Source organism: Aquarana catesbeiana, linkage group LG05 (assembly GCF_042186555.1).
Source record: "Aquarana catesbeiana isolate 2022-GZ linkage group LG05, ASM4218655v1, whole genome shotgun sequence".
Classification (NCBI taxonomy): Eukaryota; Metazoa; Chordata; class Amphibia; order Anura; family Ranidae; genus Aquarana; species Aquarana catesbeiana.
Window position 1 is genome coordinate 393,848,963 of NC_133328.1, and position 12,807 is coordinate 393,861,769.

General features: G+C 43.4%; 1 protein-coding gene across 3 annotated transcripts in view; it reads right to left on the reverse strand.

Annotated features, from left to right (window-relative positions):
* Positions 1-543: 543 nt before the first annotated feature.
* The window catches only part of MCUR1 (mitochondrial calcium uniporter regulator 1), an 81,943-nt gene continuing 69,679 nt past the window's right edge, over positions 544-12,807 (reverse strand). For all 3 annotated transcript variants that reach the window (XM_073631090.1, XM_073631089.1, XM_073631086.1), the window contains one exon: positions 544-864. In XM_073631090.1, the coding sequence (XP_073487191.1) occupies positions 809-864 (56 nt within the window). In that variant the 3' untranslated portion in view covers positions 544-808. The remainder of the gene's footprint in view (positions 865-12,807) is intronic.

Here is a 12,807-nt window from a genome sequence, read left to right on the forward strand (position 1 = left end):
GGCTCTGTGTCCCATGATGTATGATAAAGAAAAGTTTGCTTTTCATTTTTTAAATAACAAATATGTCATACTTACCTGCTCTGTGCAGGGGTTTTGCACAGAGCAGCCTCGATCCTCCTTTTCTGGGGTCCCCCGACGGCGCTCCTGGCTTCCCCTCTTCAGAGAGTGCCCCCATGGAGAACCGATTTCCATGGGGGCACCCGTGCGGGCGCACTACCGAGTCCTGATGCTGCATCCATTGACAAAGACAGAAAGACTCGACCCGTCTCCCAGTTCCCGTATTACTGGATTTGATTGACAGCAGCAGGAGCTATTAATCTATCCAATGAGGACCAAAGACAACAGCTGGAGCTGCTGGGCTTGTTCTCAACGCTGAAACGATCGGGTTCAGGCAAGTAAAAGGAAGGCTCTATGCATTATTCACCTTAATGCATAGAATGCATTAAGGTGAAAAACCTCAAGACTTTACAACTCCTTTAACAGCTTATAGTTAGTAAGCATTCCATTACTGAAAAGAACAGAAAACACACATTTACTCTTAAAAAATGTTTTGACAGCATTTCTATTTCTGGAAATAAAAAATTTGTTGGTATGACACTTTTTTTTTATTGAATGGACGGAAAAACATTCACTTGACTAAATATAATATCTTGTTGTGAAATTAGGTATGTGGTCGTTTCTCACTCTTTGGTTATGCAGCTGCGTTTCAAAATAAATACTTGGTTGACACTGAATCCATCATATCTCATTTGTTTTTAAAATAACACAGTGGATTATGATGTATAAAAGTTTAACAGATTGGCAGGTGTTACATCCACAAACGGTAAAATCCAAGAGCTATTGTAAGGCATGTGAATACAGAACCTGTTAGGAAAAAAAAAAACACAAGTCATAAAATGACTCACACGGTGTAATGTACACACAGCTAGCGATGACCAATGTACACAGCGCAGTAACCCATACCAAGCAAATTTTTTTTTTTTTTTTTTCCAGATTTTATAACAAATAAACAAAAAGCAACCAATAAAAAAACATTTAAACCAAGTTTAAATCACCATTCCAAACAGTATCAGCATTGGTATATTTGATACATCATCATCTAATTTTCCCAAATTATTCCGTTATAAAAAAAAAAATCCTGAAATACCCTGGAACAGATAGTTAATAAGAAAACTTTTTTTCTTCGACAGGCCTTCCCCTACCTCTAAAAAAAATACCCAATCTTAATTATGGGTTTAAATTAAAATTAGAACGTGATGCATCTATCCATTTTCTCCATATCCCTTCAAACTTCTGAGTGCATTTTTCAAACATCACCTGTTTATCCATTTCCAACCAAATCTTTACATAATCCAACATCACTAAGCCTAAAATTCATTGGTTTCTATAAGTTACTGATCAGACTTTGTACTGACTCATGAAACCTATTAGATACATTTATAATTATCTTAGTGATATGAAAAACAGAGGTAGCTTAAGTTTCACACATAAGGTCATACATTTATATGTGCATAATGCATTAATATATGATTTTATGATGTGTTTTTAACAAATGTTGTGCAGGATTGTTTTTTTTTTTTATTTGCTTTTTTTTACTTTTATGCTTACAATGACCACTGCATAACACTGCAAAGTGCTGTAATAAAATGTAACAAACCCTTTTTTTTCCAACACACTAGAAAAAAAAGTAAGTTTGGTTTTCAATGGCGCCAGTTCACACCAATGCCGGTGTTAGTGTGGGTTTAAAAGAAAAGAAAAAAAAAAACCTAACATCTTGTTTTGTGTATTTATATGAAAATACTGTATGTGTATAAATAAAACAAATTCTGCAAGGAAATATAAGCTACAAAAAAGGACAAGAAGCCATTTTCTACAATTAATTTCCAATATTTTGCTTCAAATAAATATGGGCATACCCAGATGTGCAAGTGCCAAAAAAAAAAACATTTTTTTTTAACTTAACGTGAAATCTTTTTCTTGGAGTACATTACAGGACACCGGATGAGTATTCAGGTACATACCTGAACATATTGGGTACAACCAGCCTGTCGGATTTTCCCAAAAAATTTTTCTGCTAGCAATAATCACTGTTCTTAGCTCAATCTGTGGCTGCAGGAAAGAAAATCGCACCATCTTTGGCCGGCTTAACAGCATGTAACACATCCAGACAAAGAAGGGAAAATCCCCTTAGGATGTTTAGGAGCAGGACAGAGATGATATAACAATGCCTTGGTTAAGATGAAAAAAAAAAGAAACCACCCTGGAAATAAAAAAGAGGTATTGGACCTCAAAACCACCTTGTTCTCGTGTAGTACAAGTTAAGGTTACCAACTCAAAAACTCACTTTGTAGAAGCGATGAAGACAAAAAAAAAGGCCAAAGAGGGGAATATCCCTGAGAATAGAGAGATGAATATCCCTAACAGGTTCAAGAGGCAAGTGGTCTCTGAAGAAGAATCCTTACAGCTGAGACTTAATCCTAGATGGTACCCACGGCCAAACCCTCATCCAGACCAGATTGGAGAAAAAAAATAAAAAATAAAATGGGATTCTTCCCACAAAGAGCGTCTTGTTTTGCACCATTAGAAATGCAATTGTAGAGAGTCCTCTCTAGATAACCAAGTAAGCAATCAGTTGCTAAACCTATGTCCTATGCTTAATAACCAGTTTGCCTCATTTTATTGCAACCTCTATACCACTACAGTAGCCTACTTGCTGACAACCTAGACACTTACTTGATATTTTGCTGCCCACTCTCTCTCTCTCCTGTAAAATGCGCTGAGCTATAGGCATATATCACTCAGGATGAGTTTCTCCATACAATTACATCTATCTAATCTGGTAAAACTTTGGAAGCAGATGGACTTCCAGCGGAATACTATGTGCATTATGTTGTGCAACACTCACACATGCTTTACAAATATAATGGAGTGGTAATTCGTAAACCAGGAAGAGGTGATGTGTGATAGTTGTTCCTCCTCCCTTTTGAATGGTGGAGCCAAAAACTTGGCAAAGGTCCTGGCTACTAGTTTGAACTTGGTTATTACCACCCCTGTGCATAAAAACCAATCTGGGTCTATCTTGGAGAAAAGAAAGTGATTTTGCTCGGTTCAACATGACACTATTGGCACCAGGGTTGTTACCTCACTGGATGCCGAAATGACATTTGACTCAATAGTGTGGCCATTTCTTTGGGCAACCTTATCTAAATTTGGTTTTGGACCCAACTTTATCCAGTGAATTAAGCTTCTCTATTTGGGCCCTGCAGCCAGGATCTTTGCCAACAATACCCTCTCGACTCCCTTTTCCCTAAACAGGGGTCCAAGATAGGGATGTCCCCTGCCCCTGGGTTTTTTTTTTTTGCTCAAGTCATGAAATCTCTGGCTAGCCTTGCTTGTATCAACCCACATATATGTGGTCTGTGTGTTGAGGCATTGGAGGACAAACTATCATTATATGCTGATGTGTTACTGTATCTAAATGATGCCAAGTCCTCCCTGGCTGCTACACTGCAAACCTTTAACAAATTTGGATCTCACTCTTGTCTTAATCACTTCAATACCGGGCAATTTCACCCCCTTCCTGCCCAGGCCAGTTTTTCATCTTTCAGCACTGTCACAATTTGAATGACTATTGCGCTGTCATGCAACGACGTAACCATATGAAATTTCTCAAAATTTTTTCACACAAATAGTGCTTTCTTTTGGTGGTATTTAATCACCACTGGGTTTTTTATTTTTTGCTAAATAAACAAAAAATATTGAAAAAAAAAACAGTTTTCTTTGTTTCAGTTATAACATTTTGCAAATAAATATTATTTCTTCATAAATTTAGGCCAAAATGCATTCTTCTACATTTCTTTGAAAAAAAATAACCCAAGTAAGTGTTTATTATTTAGTCTGTAGGAAATTTATATAAGATAGAGAGATAAAAGAAGATAGAGATATATACATACATACACACAGTATCTCACAAAAGTGAGTACATCCCTCACATTTTTGTGAATATTTTATTATATCTTTTAATGTGACAGCACTGAAGAAATGACACTTTGCCACAAAGTAAAGTAGTAAATGTACAGCTTGTATAACAGTGTAAATTTGCTGTCCCCTCAAAATAACTCAACACACAGCCATTAATGTATAAACCGCTGGAAACAAAAGTGAGTACATCCCCAAGTGAAAATGTCCAAATTGGGCACAAAGTGGCAATATTTTGTGTGGCCACCATTATTTTCCAGCACTGCCTTAACCCTCTTGGGCATGGAGTTCACCAGAGCTTCACACAGGTTGCCACTGGAGTCCACTTCCACTCCTCCATGACGACATCACGGAGCTGGTGGATGTTAGAGTCCTTGTGCTCCTCCACCTTCTGTTGGAGGATGCCTCACAGGTGCTCAATAGGGTTTAGGTCTGGAGACATGCTTGGCCAGTCCATCACCTTTACCCTCAGTTTCTTTAGCAAGGCAGTGGTTATCTTGGAGGTGTGTTTGGGGTTGTTATGTTGTTATACTGCCCTGCGGCCCAGTCTCTGAAGGGAGGGGATCATGCTCCGCTTCAGTATGTCACAGTACATGTTGGCATTCATGGTTCCCTCAATGAACTGTAGCTCCCCAGTGCCAGCAGCACTCATGCAGCCCCAGACCATGACACTCCCACCACCATGCTTGACTGTAGGCAAGACACATTTGTCTTTGTACTCCTCACCTGGTTGCCGCCATACACGCTTGACACCATCTGAACCAAATAAGTTTATTTTGGTCTCATCAGACCACAGGACATGGTTCCAGTAATCCATGTCCTTAGTCTGCTTGTCTTCAGCAAACTGTTTGTGGGCTTTCTAGTGCATCATTTTTAGAAGGGGCTTCCTTCTGGGACAGCAATGCAGACAAATTTGATGCAGTGTGCGGCATATAGTCTGAGCGTTGACAGGCTGTCCCCCCCCATCCCTTCAACCTCTGCTGCAATGCTGGCAGCACTCATACGTCTATTTCCCAAAGACAACCTCTGAATATGACGCTGAGCTTGTGCACTCAACTTCTTTGGTCGACCATGTCGAGGCCTGTTCTGAGTGGAACCTGTCCTGTTAAACTGCTGTATAGCCTTGGTCAACATGCTGAAGCTCAATTTCAGGGTCTTGGCAATCTTCGTATATCCCAGGCCATCTTTATGTAGATCAACAATTCTTTTTTTCAGATCCTCAGATAGTTCTTTGCCATGAGGTGCCATATTGAACTTCCAGTGACCAGTATGAAAGAGTGAGAGTAAAAACACCAAATTTAACACGACTGCTCCCCATTCTCACCTAAGACCTTGTAACACTAACGAGTCACAGGACACCAGGGAGAGAAAATGGCTAATTGGGCCCGAATTTACACTGTTATACAAGCTGTACACTCACTACTTTCCATTGTAGCAAAGTGTAATTTCTTTAGTGTTGTCACATGAAAAGGTATAATAAAATATTTACAAAAATTTGAGGGTTGTACATAGCGCAATGCCCTGCCAGGGTCTAGAAGGAGGCTGTGACCCAGAATTCTCAGCCAGCATACTGATTGGTCAGGTGTGTGCTGGGCTTTTAGTAGTAACCTGACCATAGTTCTGGGCTCCACCCCGGCAGATAGGAAGTCTGAGTACCAGGAGTCAGAAGGGCTCCACGTGGGAAACAGTGCAGCAAGAGGCTGCTAGCTATATGCACCAAGGTGGTTGGTGAAAAAGTCTGTATGAGACAGCCAAGAGCCTGGAGAATACGGCCAGAGCAGCAGTGCTGCAAGTGAGAGCCAACTACCCTGAATGTCATTTTGTTGATGGAAAAAGGAATGCTGAAAACCCCTGCGAGGGAAACCTATGTTTGTTTGAACTTGCTTTTAAAAAAAATGGGCTACCATGCCCTAAAATACAGTTCCTGACTGGTTTGAATCACTGGCAAAAGCATCTACTATGAGAGCTAAACAACCCCCAACTTTACATTATGGTGGAGAAGTGCTTTGGGCACAATCCAAGATCCCTGCAAACAAGCGATTTCCTCTGTGATTTGAACTGTGTGTTTAGTGCATGAGACTGCACAATCTGTGAGTACAGGTGAGAACCTGCAAGAGAAAAGCAACCTGCTTTAAAGAGACAGTGCTCTAAAAAAATATTTTTTTTGCTGCACTACAAAGTCGTTCTGGAGTGACTGAGTATGGGGCACTCAAAGCTCCTCAAAGAAGCAAGGATGGCTGAGATGATAGATAGAGCTCTGTGGCTAGAGGGGTTGTTACCACCTGAATAAGCACCATACATGCCTGAACAGAGTTTGCCTAGGAGAAGGAGGACTGGTGTTGTCCCTAGCAACACTGGTGCAATGAGTGCACAGGTGACTGCGAGTATGGCGAGTCCACCAAAGTCAGAGTCTGCAGTGGATTGGTGCAAGCGGCACCTGGCAGCACTGAACCAAGTTAAAGAGGAGAGCAACCCAACCCTTAGTGTAAGGAGAGAGCGGCTGGATGCTCATACCTGGGAGAGGAGTGTTGTTGCCCCTGGCAACGCTGGTGCAAGTAGCTATCAAGGTGCAGAGGCCTAAAATGGAAAGCAGATGAAAGGAGTGCAGTTGCCCATAGCAACACCTATGATGTCAGGTCGGTGGCCTGCAAGACAAAGATATTGCCTACAGAGGATCATGGCAAGTTTAAAGCAATGCCGCTTCATAGAGAGAGAAGTCTATGGGTTTGGGAGAGCCAGCAAAGTGCAGTTGGGAGAGTGCCATCTCCCTTAGCAACAGGAGAAAATCACCAAGTACCATGCAATGAATGTGGTCAATTAGGGCATAGTATCTTTACTTGCCCAAGGTACTGGAACACCACTGGAGAGTCTGGAAAGGCTGCAATGTCACCCTGTGACAACAGTAGCAGTAGCTTGTGAGGATGCATCTGTGAGACAGCGCACTCAACTGAAGCCAAAGTTATCTGCTGCAGGATATGGTAAGACTGTTGCGGTTTGTGGGACTGATCCCAGTGAAGTGGCAGTGTGACCGGTGGGGAGATCCGCAGAAGGTGTAAAAATGGACTTGCTGCAGTGTGCTACCCAGAGCAGTGGGGAGACACAGGTTAAAACCCAGCTTGCAGCAAGGTCAAGGACTGAAAAGGACATATGGACTCTGTATGCACCTAAGGTAAACCAGGGAAACCTCCCAGGAGCCCGCAGTGGAGAGGCACGTGGTTTCCCAGGACAACTGGGGAGCCGCCCTAGTGGGCAAGAGACTCCCTTTGGAAAGGAAGGGTGGTGTGCTGAGCGGCACACAGGGTGCTGTGCATTATGATCATAAACAGCCTGATCAAGCGTATAACCCTGCAACATTTATGAATGCTGATGATAGAGAAGTTGCTGGTTTTTTCAGGTGCTATTTTTAGCGCTGTAGCGCCTGAAAAACGATGGCAGTGTGAAAGGGGTCAAAGAGTGAAAGCATGTTGTCAAAATGTGATTTATATAAAATGGACAAAGGTACTGTTTGCGCTGCAGAATCCCAAGTACCTCCTAGAGCAGGTGATGAAGTACTGCGTAGTACCTCTGATGGAAGCACAGAGAAGATAGACTGGGACAGATGGGCAACAAGTCTGTTGGCTTTATTAAAAGAAGTCTCAGTGTGTAACAATGGAGCGGACACCATTTATGCTGTGCTAAATGGAGGGAATGCAGGGCAGCTTCTGGACCAGGGCTCACTTCCTGCTGTTGCAGAGGATATTCCTCAGGAGATGGAAGGGCCAAGAGAGATTGAGTACATAGCAGAGGTTGTGTCCACAACCCATAAAGGAGTTATTGGTGTGGTATACCAAACGAATGTTATCCATAGAGAAGACCAGGAACAGAACATTGGCACTGAGCCTGAGAGTTTTGTGGTGACTCCCGCACCTGGCTGCGCTCTAGGAGAGCACCAGGTTATTGCATTGGATACCTCCAGTGGGGAGGAAGCCCATTTAAGAAGCGCCACCTCTAAATTAGTCTTTCCACATCCCTAGGGACATGAAGAACCCCAGGAAGGTCTTCGGTGTGGAATCACACTACCTTTGTATGACAGATATGCTGAGAGAAATATAAGAATGTTGGAATGTACAGCTGGTGTATATCCTGCCATCCTCTCCTGCGTTTGGAGAACTTGTACCACGGGGTATACATAAATGGAGCTGGATATTACAGGCTGTACAATGCAGAGATTGCCATAGTTGTTAGCGTTTAATGTGATTATTGTTAATGTGGAAAGTTGTCTCACAGTGTGCTGGATTGCTTCATATGGAGGTTGTGTATGAGAGGCACTCTGGGGTACTGTTGGACAGGACAGAGATCTAGGCGGAAGTGCCAGAGGGCACAAGTATATGTGATGTGGTTGGGGTCATCAACCCAAAAGGTGAAATTGGATGATGATGATTAGGTATCAGGACAGTTACTGGAAGAGGATCATGTGGCAGTGGAGTTGAGGGTTAGTGACATTGCCATGGTAGACAACAACTCCACTTTGTGCGATTCTCCTTCAGACACTGCCTTGCAGAACACTGGTGAGATGAGTTATGATAAATGTGGTGATATTTCGGACAGTGAGGAAAACTGCAACGCACTGGTAAATGTTTCGGTTACCATGGGTAACAACAAAAATAAGGGTAGACCTGATGGTCAAGGTGACATGGTTGCTGTTAATCTTAAAAAATACAGGAAGATGAATAATGGTATGACAGACAGAGAAGAGGGAATAGGTCCAGTAGAAATAGGCCCTATACAGGTTCAGGAGTGTAATTCTGGAAAAAATTTCCAGAGGTCCAGGAACCTCCCAAGTTGCAAGAGCAAAAGCTCTTAGGACATTGGCCCAAAGCTTAACAAGGTGTCATTAAAAAAAGTTTAATTCCCAAATAAAAGTGTCCACACTTGCGGATAAAAAGGTGTTTAAAAATGTGACCACTTTTAGAAGTAAAGAGAAAAAGGTTGGGAAAAAATATTCCCAAAGATCTTAGTAAATCCCCTAATGTTAAAGTGTTTGAAGGTATGGCCCCAAAGAAAATGAGCAGATGGCGTTTTTGGAAGTGCACCCGTAAAAAGGAACGGGTATCTTTGCAGTACCCAAGTCAGTGTAGCAGGGGGACACGTGAGAGTCACCTGATAAGACTGGGTGTGGCCCTTGTGGGTGATAGCTGGCACAGAGGTGCCAATTTGAAGAGGTTTGGCTGGTGTGTTACACCCCCTCCAGGGTCGAAACAGGGGGGGGAGGATATGTGGCAGAGCGTTGCCCTGCCAGGGTCTAGAAGGAGGTTGTGACCCAGAATTCTCAACTGGATGGGTTGAGGGGCTCCAGGGAGCTTGTAACATGAAGAGGAAACTGACCTTTCAGTTTCCTCAGTGTTTTGCAAAGTCCACTTTGGGACCTGGAGCTCTGGGATTTCTGAGAGATCCGGTTGGGATGAAATCCGAAGTCCTGGGTCCTGATTTTGAGAACAGCCAGCATACTGATTGGTCAGGTGTGTGCTGGGCTTTTAGTAGTAACCTGACCATGGTTCTGGGCTCCACCCCGGCAGTTAGGAAGTCTGAGTACCAGGAGTGAGGAGGGCTCCACGTGGGAGCCAGTGCAGCAAGAGACTGCTAGCTATATGCACCAAAGTGGTTGGTGAAACAGTCTGTACGAGACAGACAAGGGCCTGGAGTGTAAGGCCAGAGCAGTGCTGCGAGTGAGAGCCAACTAGCCTGAATGTCATTTTGTTGATGGGAAAAAGGAATGCTGAAAACCCCTGCGAGGTAAACCTATGTCTGTTTGAACTTGCTTTTAATAAAAATGGGCAAACAAAGCCCTTAAAAAGAAGAACCAGCGAGTGGCGGTGTCCCTACAGCTCTACATTTGACGCTAGTCCTTTACAATATATTATATATATATATATAATTACGCCCTCATCTCTTGAGTACAAACAATCCCCCAAATTACCCCTTTTTGGAAAGTAGACAGTCCAAGGTATTTAGTAAGAGTCATGGTGAGTTTTTTAACGTTGTAATTTTTTGTAACAATTTTTGGGAAAAGAAAGAAATGTAAAAAAAAAAAAAAAAAAAAAATGTTTTTGTTCACATCACCATCATATAACTGGTGTGGCGGTGATCAAGGACACTGACTGGTGACAGTATGTAAAAAACAAAACCTTTTTTAATAATTGTTTTTTCATTTTTTTTTATTACACACTGTGACCAGAGCAATACAGGGTTACCATAGTAACACTGTACTACTCTGGGGAGTTTCACAATCTGAGGATTGGAACACCTGGGACTGTAAAACTGTCTAGCCGGGCAGTAGGAATGACTAAACATGTGTGCCAGATTACCGGTCCTAGAAGATGGGGATAGAGGCGTGTCAGAGTTGCAGGATCTAAGGAGCCGCCTGGTCTTCTCCAGAGCCACTGGAGGTGTGGATGTTGCACTGCGAGGCAGCCCCCAGATTGTGGCTCTCCAACACACCCATGCAGGCACAGTGCTAGCAAACAGCACCCTGGAAGGACTCGGGATACACATTGGACAAAAAGGTACCAAGGAAAGACTATGGCAGCAAGCTAAGAAGAGACACTAAGGGGGGTATGCAGGGAACAAGAGTGAAGCACAGGAGAGTGGGGGAAGCTGGGCAAAAGCACAGGAAGAGATAGACACAGCAATCAGGAATTAGGCACAACGAAGAAGCAACGATGTGGAGAGCACCCACAGTAACAGAAAACAAAGGGATACACAGACAGAAATTCTAAGGGAATTAGAGTGCAGCAAGAAAGAAATCATGGAGAACAGCTACAAGACCGAACAAACACACAGAATACAAGTGCACTGAAGGAACAGCAAATGCCAGAGGAACAGGGAGGTCCGACTTTAGCGTGGAGACATTCTGTCCAAACACTAACCCACAATTAATTTAATTGGTATAAGCAACCATTTTTACTAAATGAAACGGATTCATTCAGTGAGTATTGTTATGATTAGCTGTGATTGGTCTAGTCTGTACCATGTGATCACTGTGAGCAATCACAGCTATCAAAAACAAAACTGTACACAATGGATGGCATGAAAGGAAGCCATCCATTGTTTACGAATGTCATGTGATCTGCGGTTACTGGTCACAGCAATCACATGGTGCTGGCAGTGGGCTGGTACAATGATCAGAACACGTCCGCAGTTTTTTTTTTTCTGTACACGAGTGGCTTACCCTCCCTGACAGGAACCCTGTCCTAGACTTGGGGATATTCATAGTTGGATCCTCACAACTGTTTCCATCCTTAGTACGTAGGGGCCCTTGTTCCGCAGAGGAATGTACCCAACCCATGACGACAACTGACTCTTTGACCTCATCTCCCAATACCCTCCTTTGGGAAAATCTCACTCTCCCTTATTTTACCAGTGTCCCTGACCCTTTGATTTGGAGAAGAGCAGGTATCCACACTCTTAGTCATATTTTCCTAATGAGAGAATTATGCTCCATTCATTTATTAAAGGAAGAATTTGGCCTACCTAATTGGTTCTAATTTTAGGGTCCAATTTCCCCTCCTACCCTATCCCTCCAGCAACTCCTATCCCTCCAGCAGAGCTCATTAGAATCTCGCTTAACCACTTTCCTACTGGGCACTTTCACCCCCTTCCTGCCCAGGTCAATTTTCAGCTTTTAGTGCGGTCGCACTTTGAATGACAATTGCACGGTCATGCATCACTTTTCACACAAACAGACCTTTCTTTTGCATCCATGTGAACGAGGCCTGACAGCTGAGTGTTTCACGGGCCACTTACAATCCTCTCTCAAAAATCCTTGGATTGGTTGGGCATACCACGCCACCCACACCTCTTACTCCAGAGGTGTATCGGTCCTGACCGCTAAAAGGGTTCCGTTTGACCTAGTGCTGCTCCAGACGGACTGGCAGGGCAGATATGTGTTTATCCACGCAGCTATTAATGGATCCCCTATCCTGATACTAGCCTGCTATGTCCCCCCCCCCATACAACTCACTTGTAATTCAGGAGGGTCTTGCCTTTATGGCACAACACACCTCTGTACCGGCGGTGTGGATGGGGGACTTTAATATGACCCTCATTCCCACGCTAGACCGAATGGGCGCACCAGACCTCCCCCTAGACCGACTGGCCCATACCAGACTACACTGAATACTGACTGACTTTGCTCTTGTAGACACTTGGCGCCACAAGCACCCACATTCTAAAGTCTTTTCATGTTTCTCAGCCAGCCACAACACAATTTAATGAATCAATTTCATTATAATCTCAAAGACCCTGACACCTAAACTGGGAGACACGGGCTTTGCTCCAAGAATACTCTCAGATCACGCCCCCTACTGGGTTACGATTCAGCTCCTGAAGGCCTCCCCTGCTCCTCTTTGGCGGTTAAACCAGTTTTGGCTGACTGCCCTGCAGGACCAGGATGACATCCCCATGGAATTGCAATACTATTTTACAGCTAACAGGGAGTCAGCCACATATGATATAGTGTGGGAGACATTTAAGCTCCACGCCCGCTCCCTGCTCTCCACACGTATTAACAGACTTAAGCGATCATCAAAAACTCATTGTCCAATGAGTGTATCTTTTTCTGTAGGCAAAGGATATTTGAGTATGGAGAAAGATCGGGCAAACTTCTTGCATATCTTGCTCACTTAGATTGGTAGTGGTGTCGCTGACTGACCCCCAGGGGAACGTCATCACTGATCCGAAACAAGTAGCGGAGGAATTTGCGAAATTCTATTGCGCACTCTACACCTCCCGGGTCACTCATACTCCCCAAGATACCAAAGATTACTTAGCGAGAATTAAATTCCCTAGATT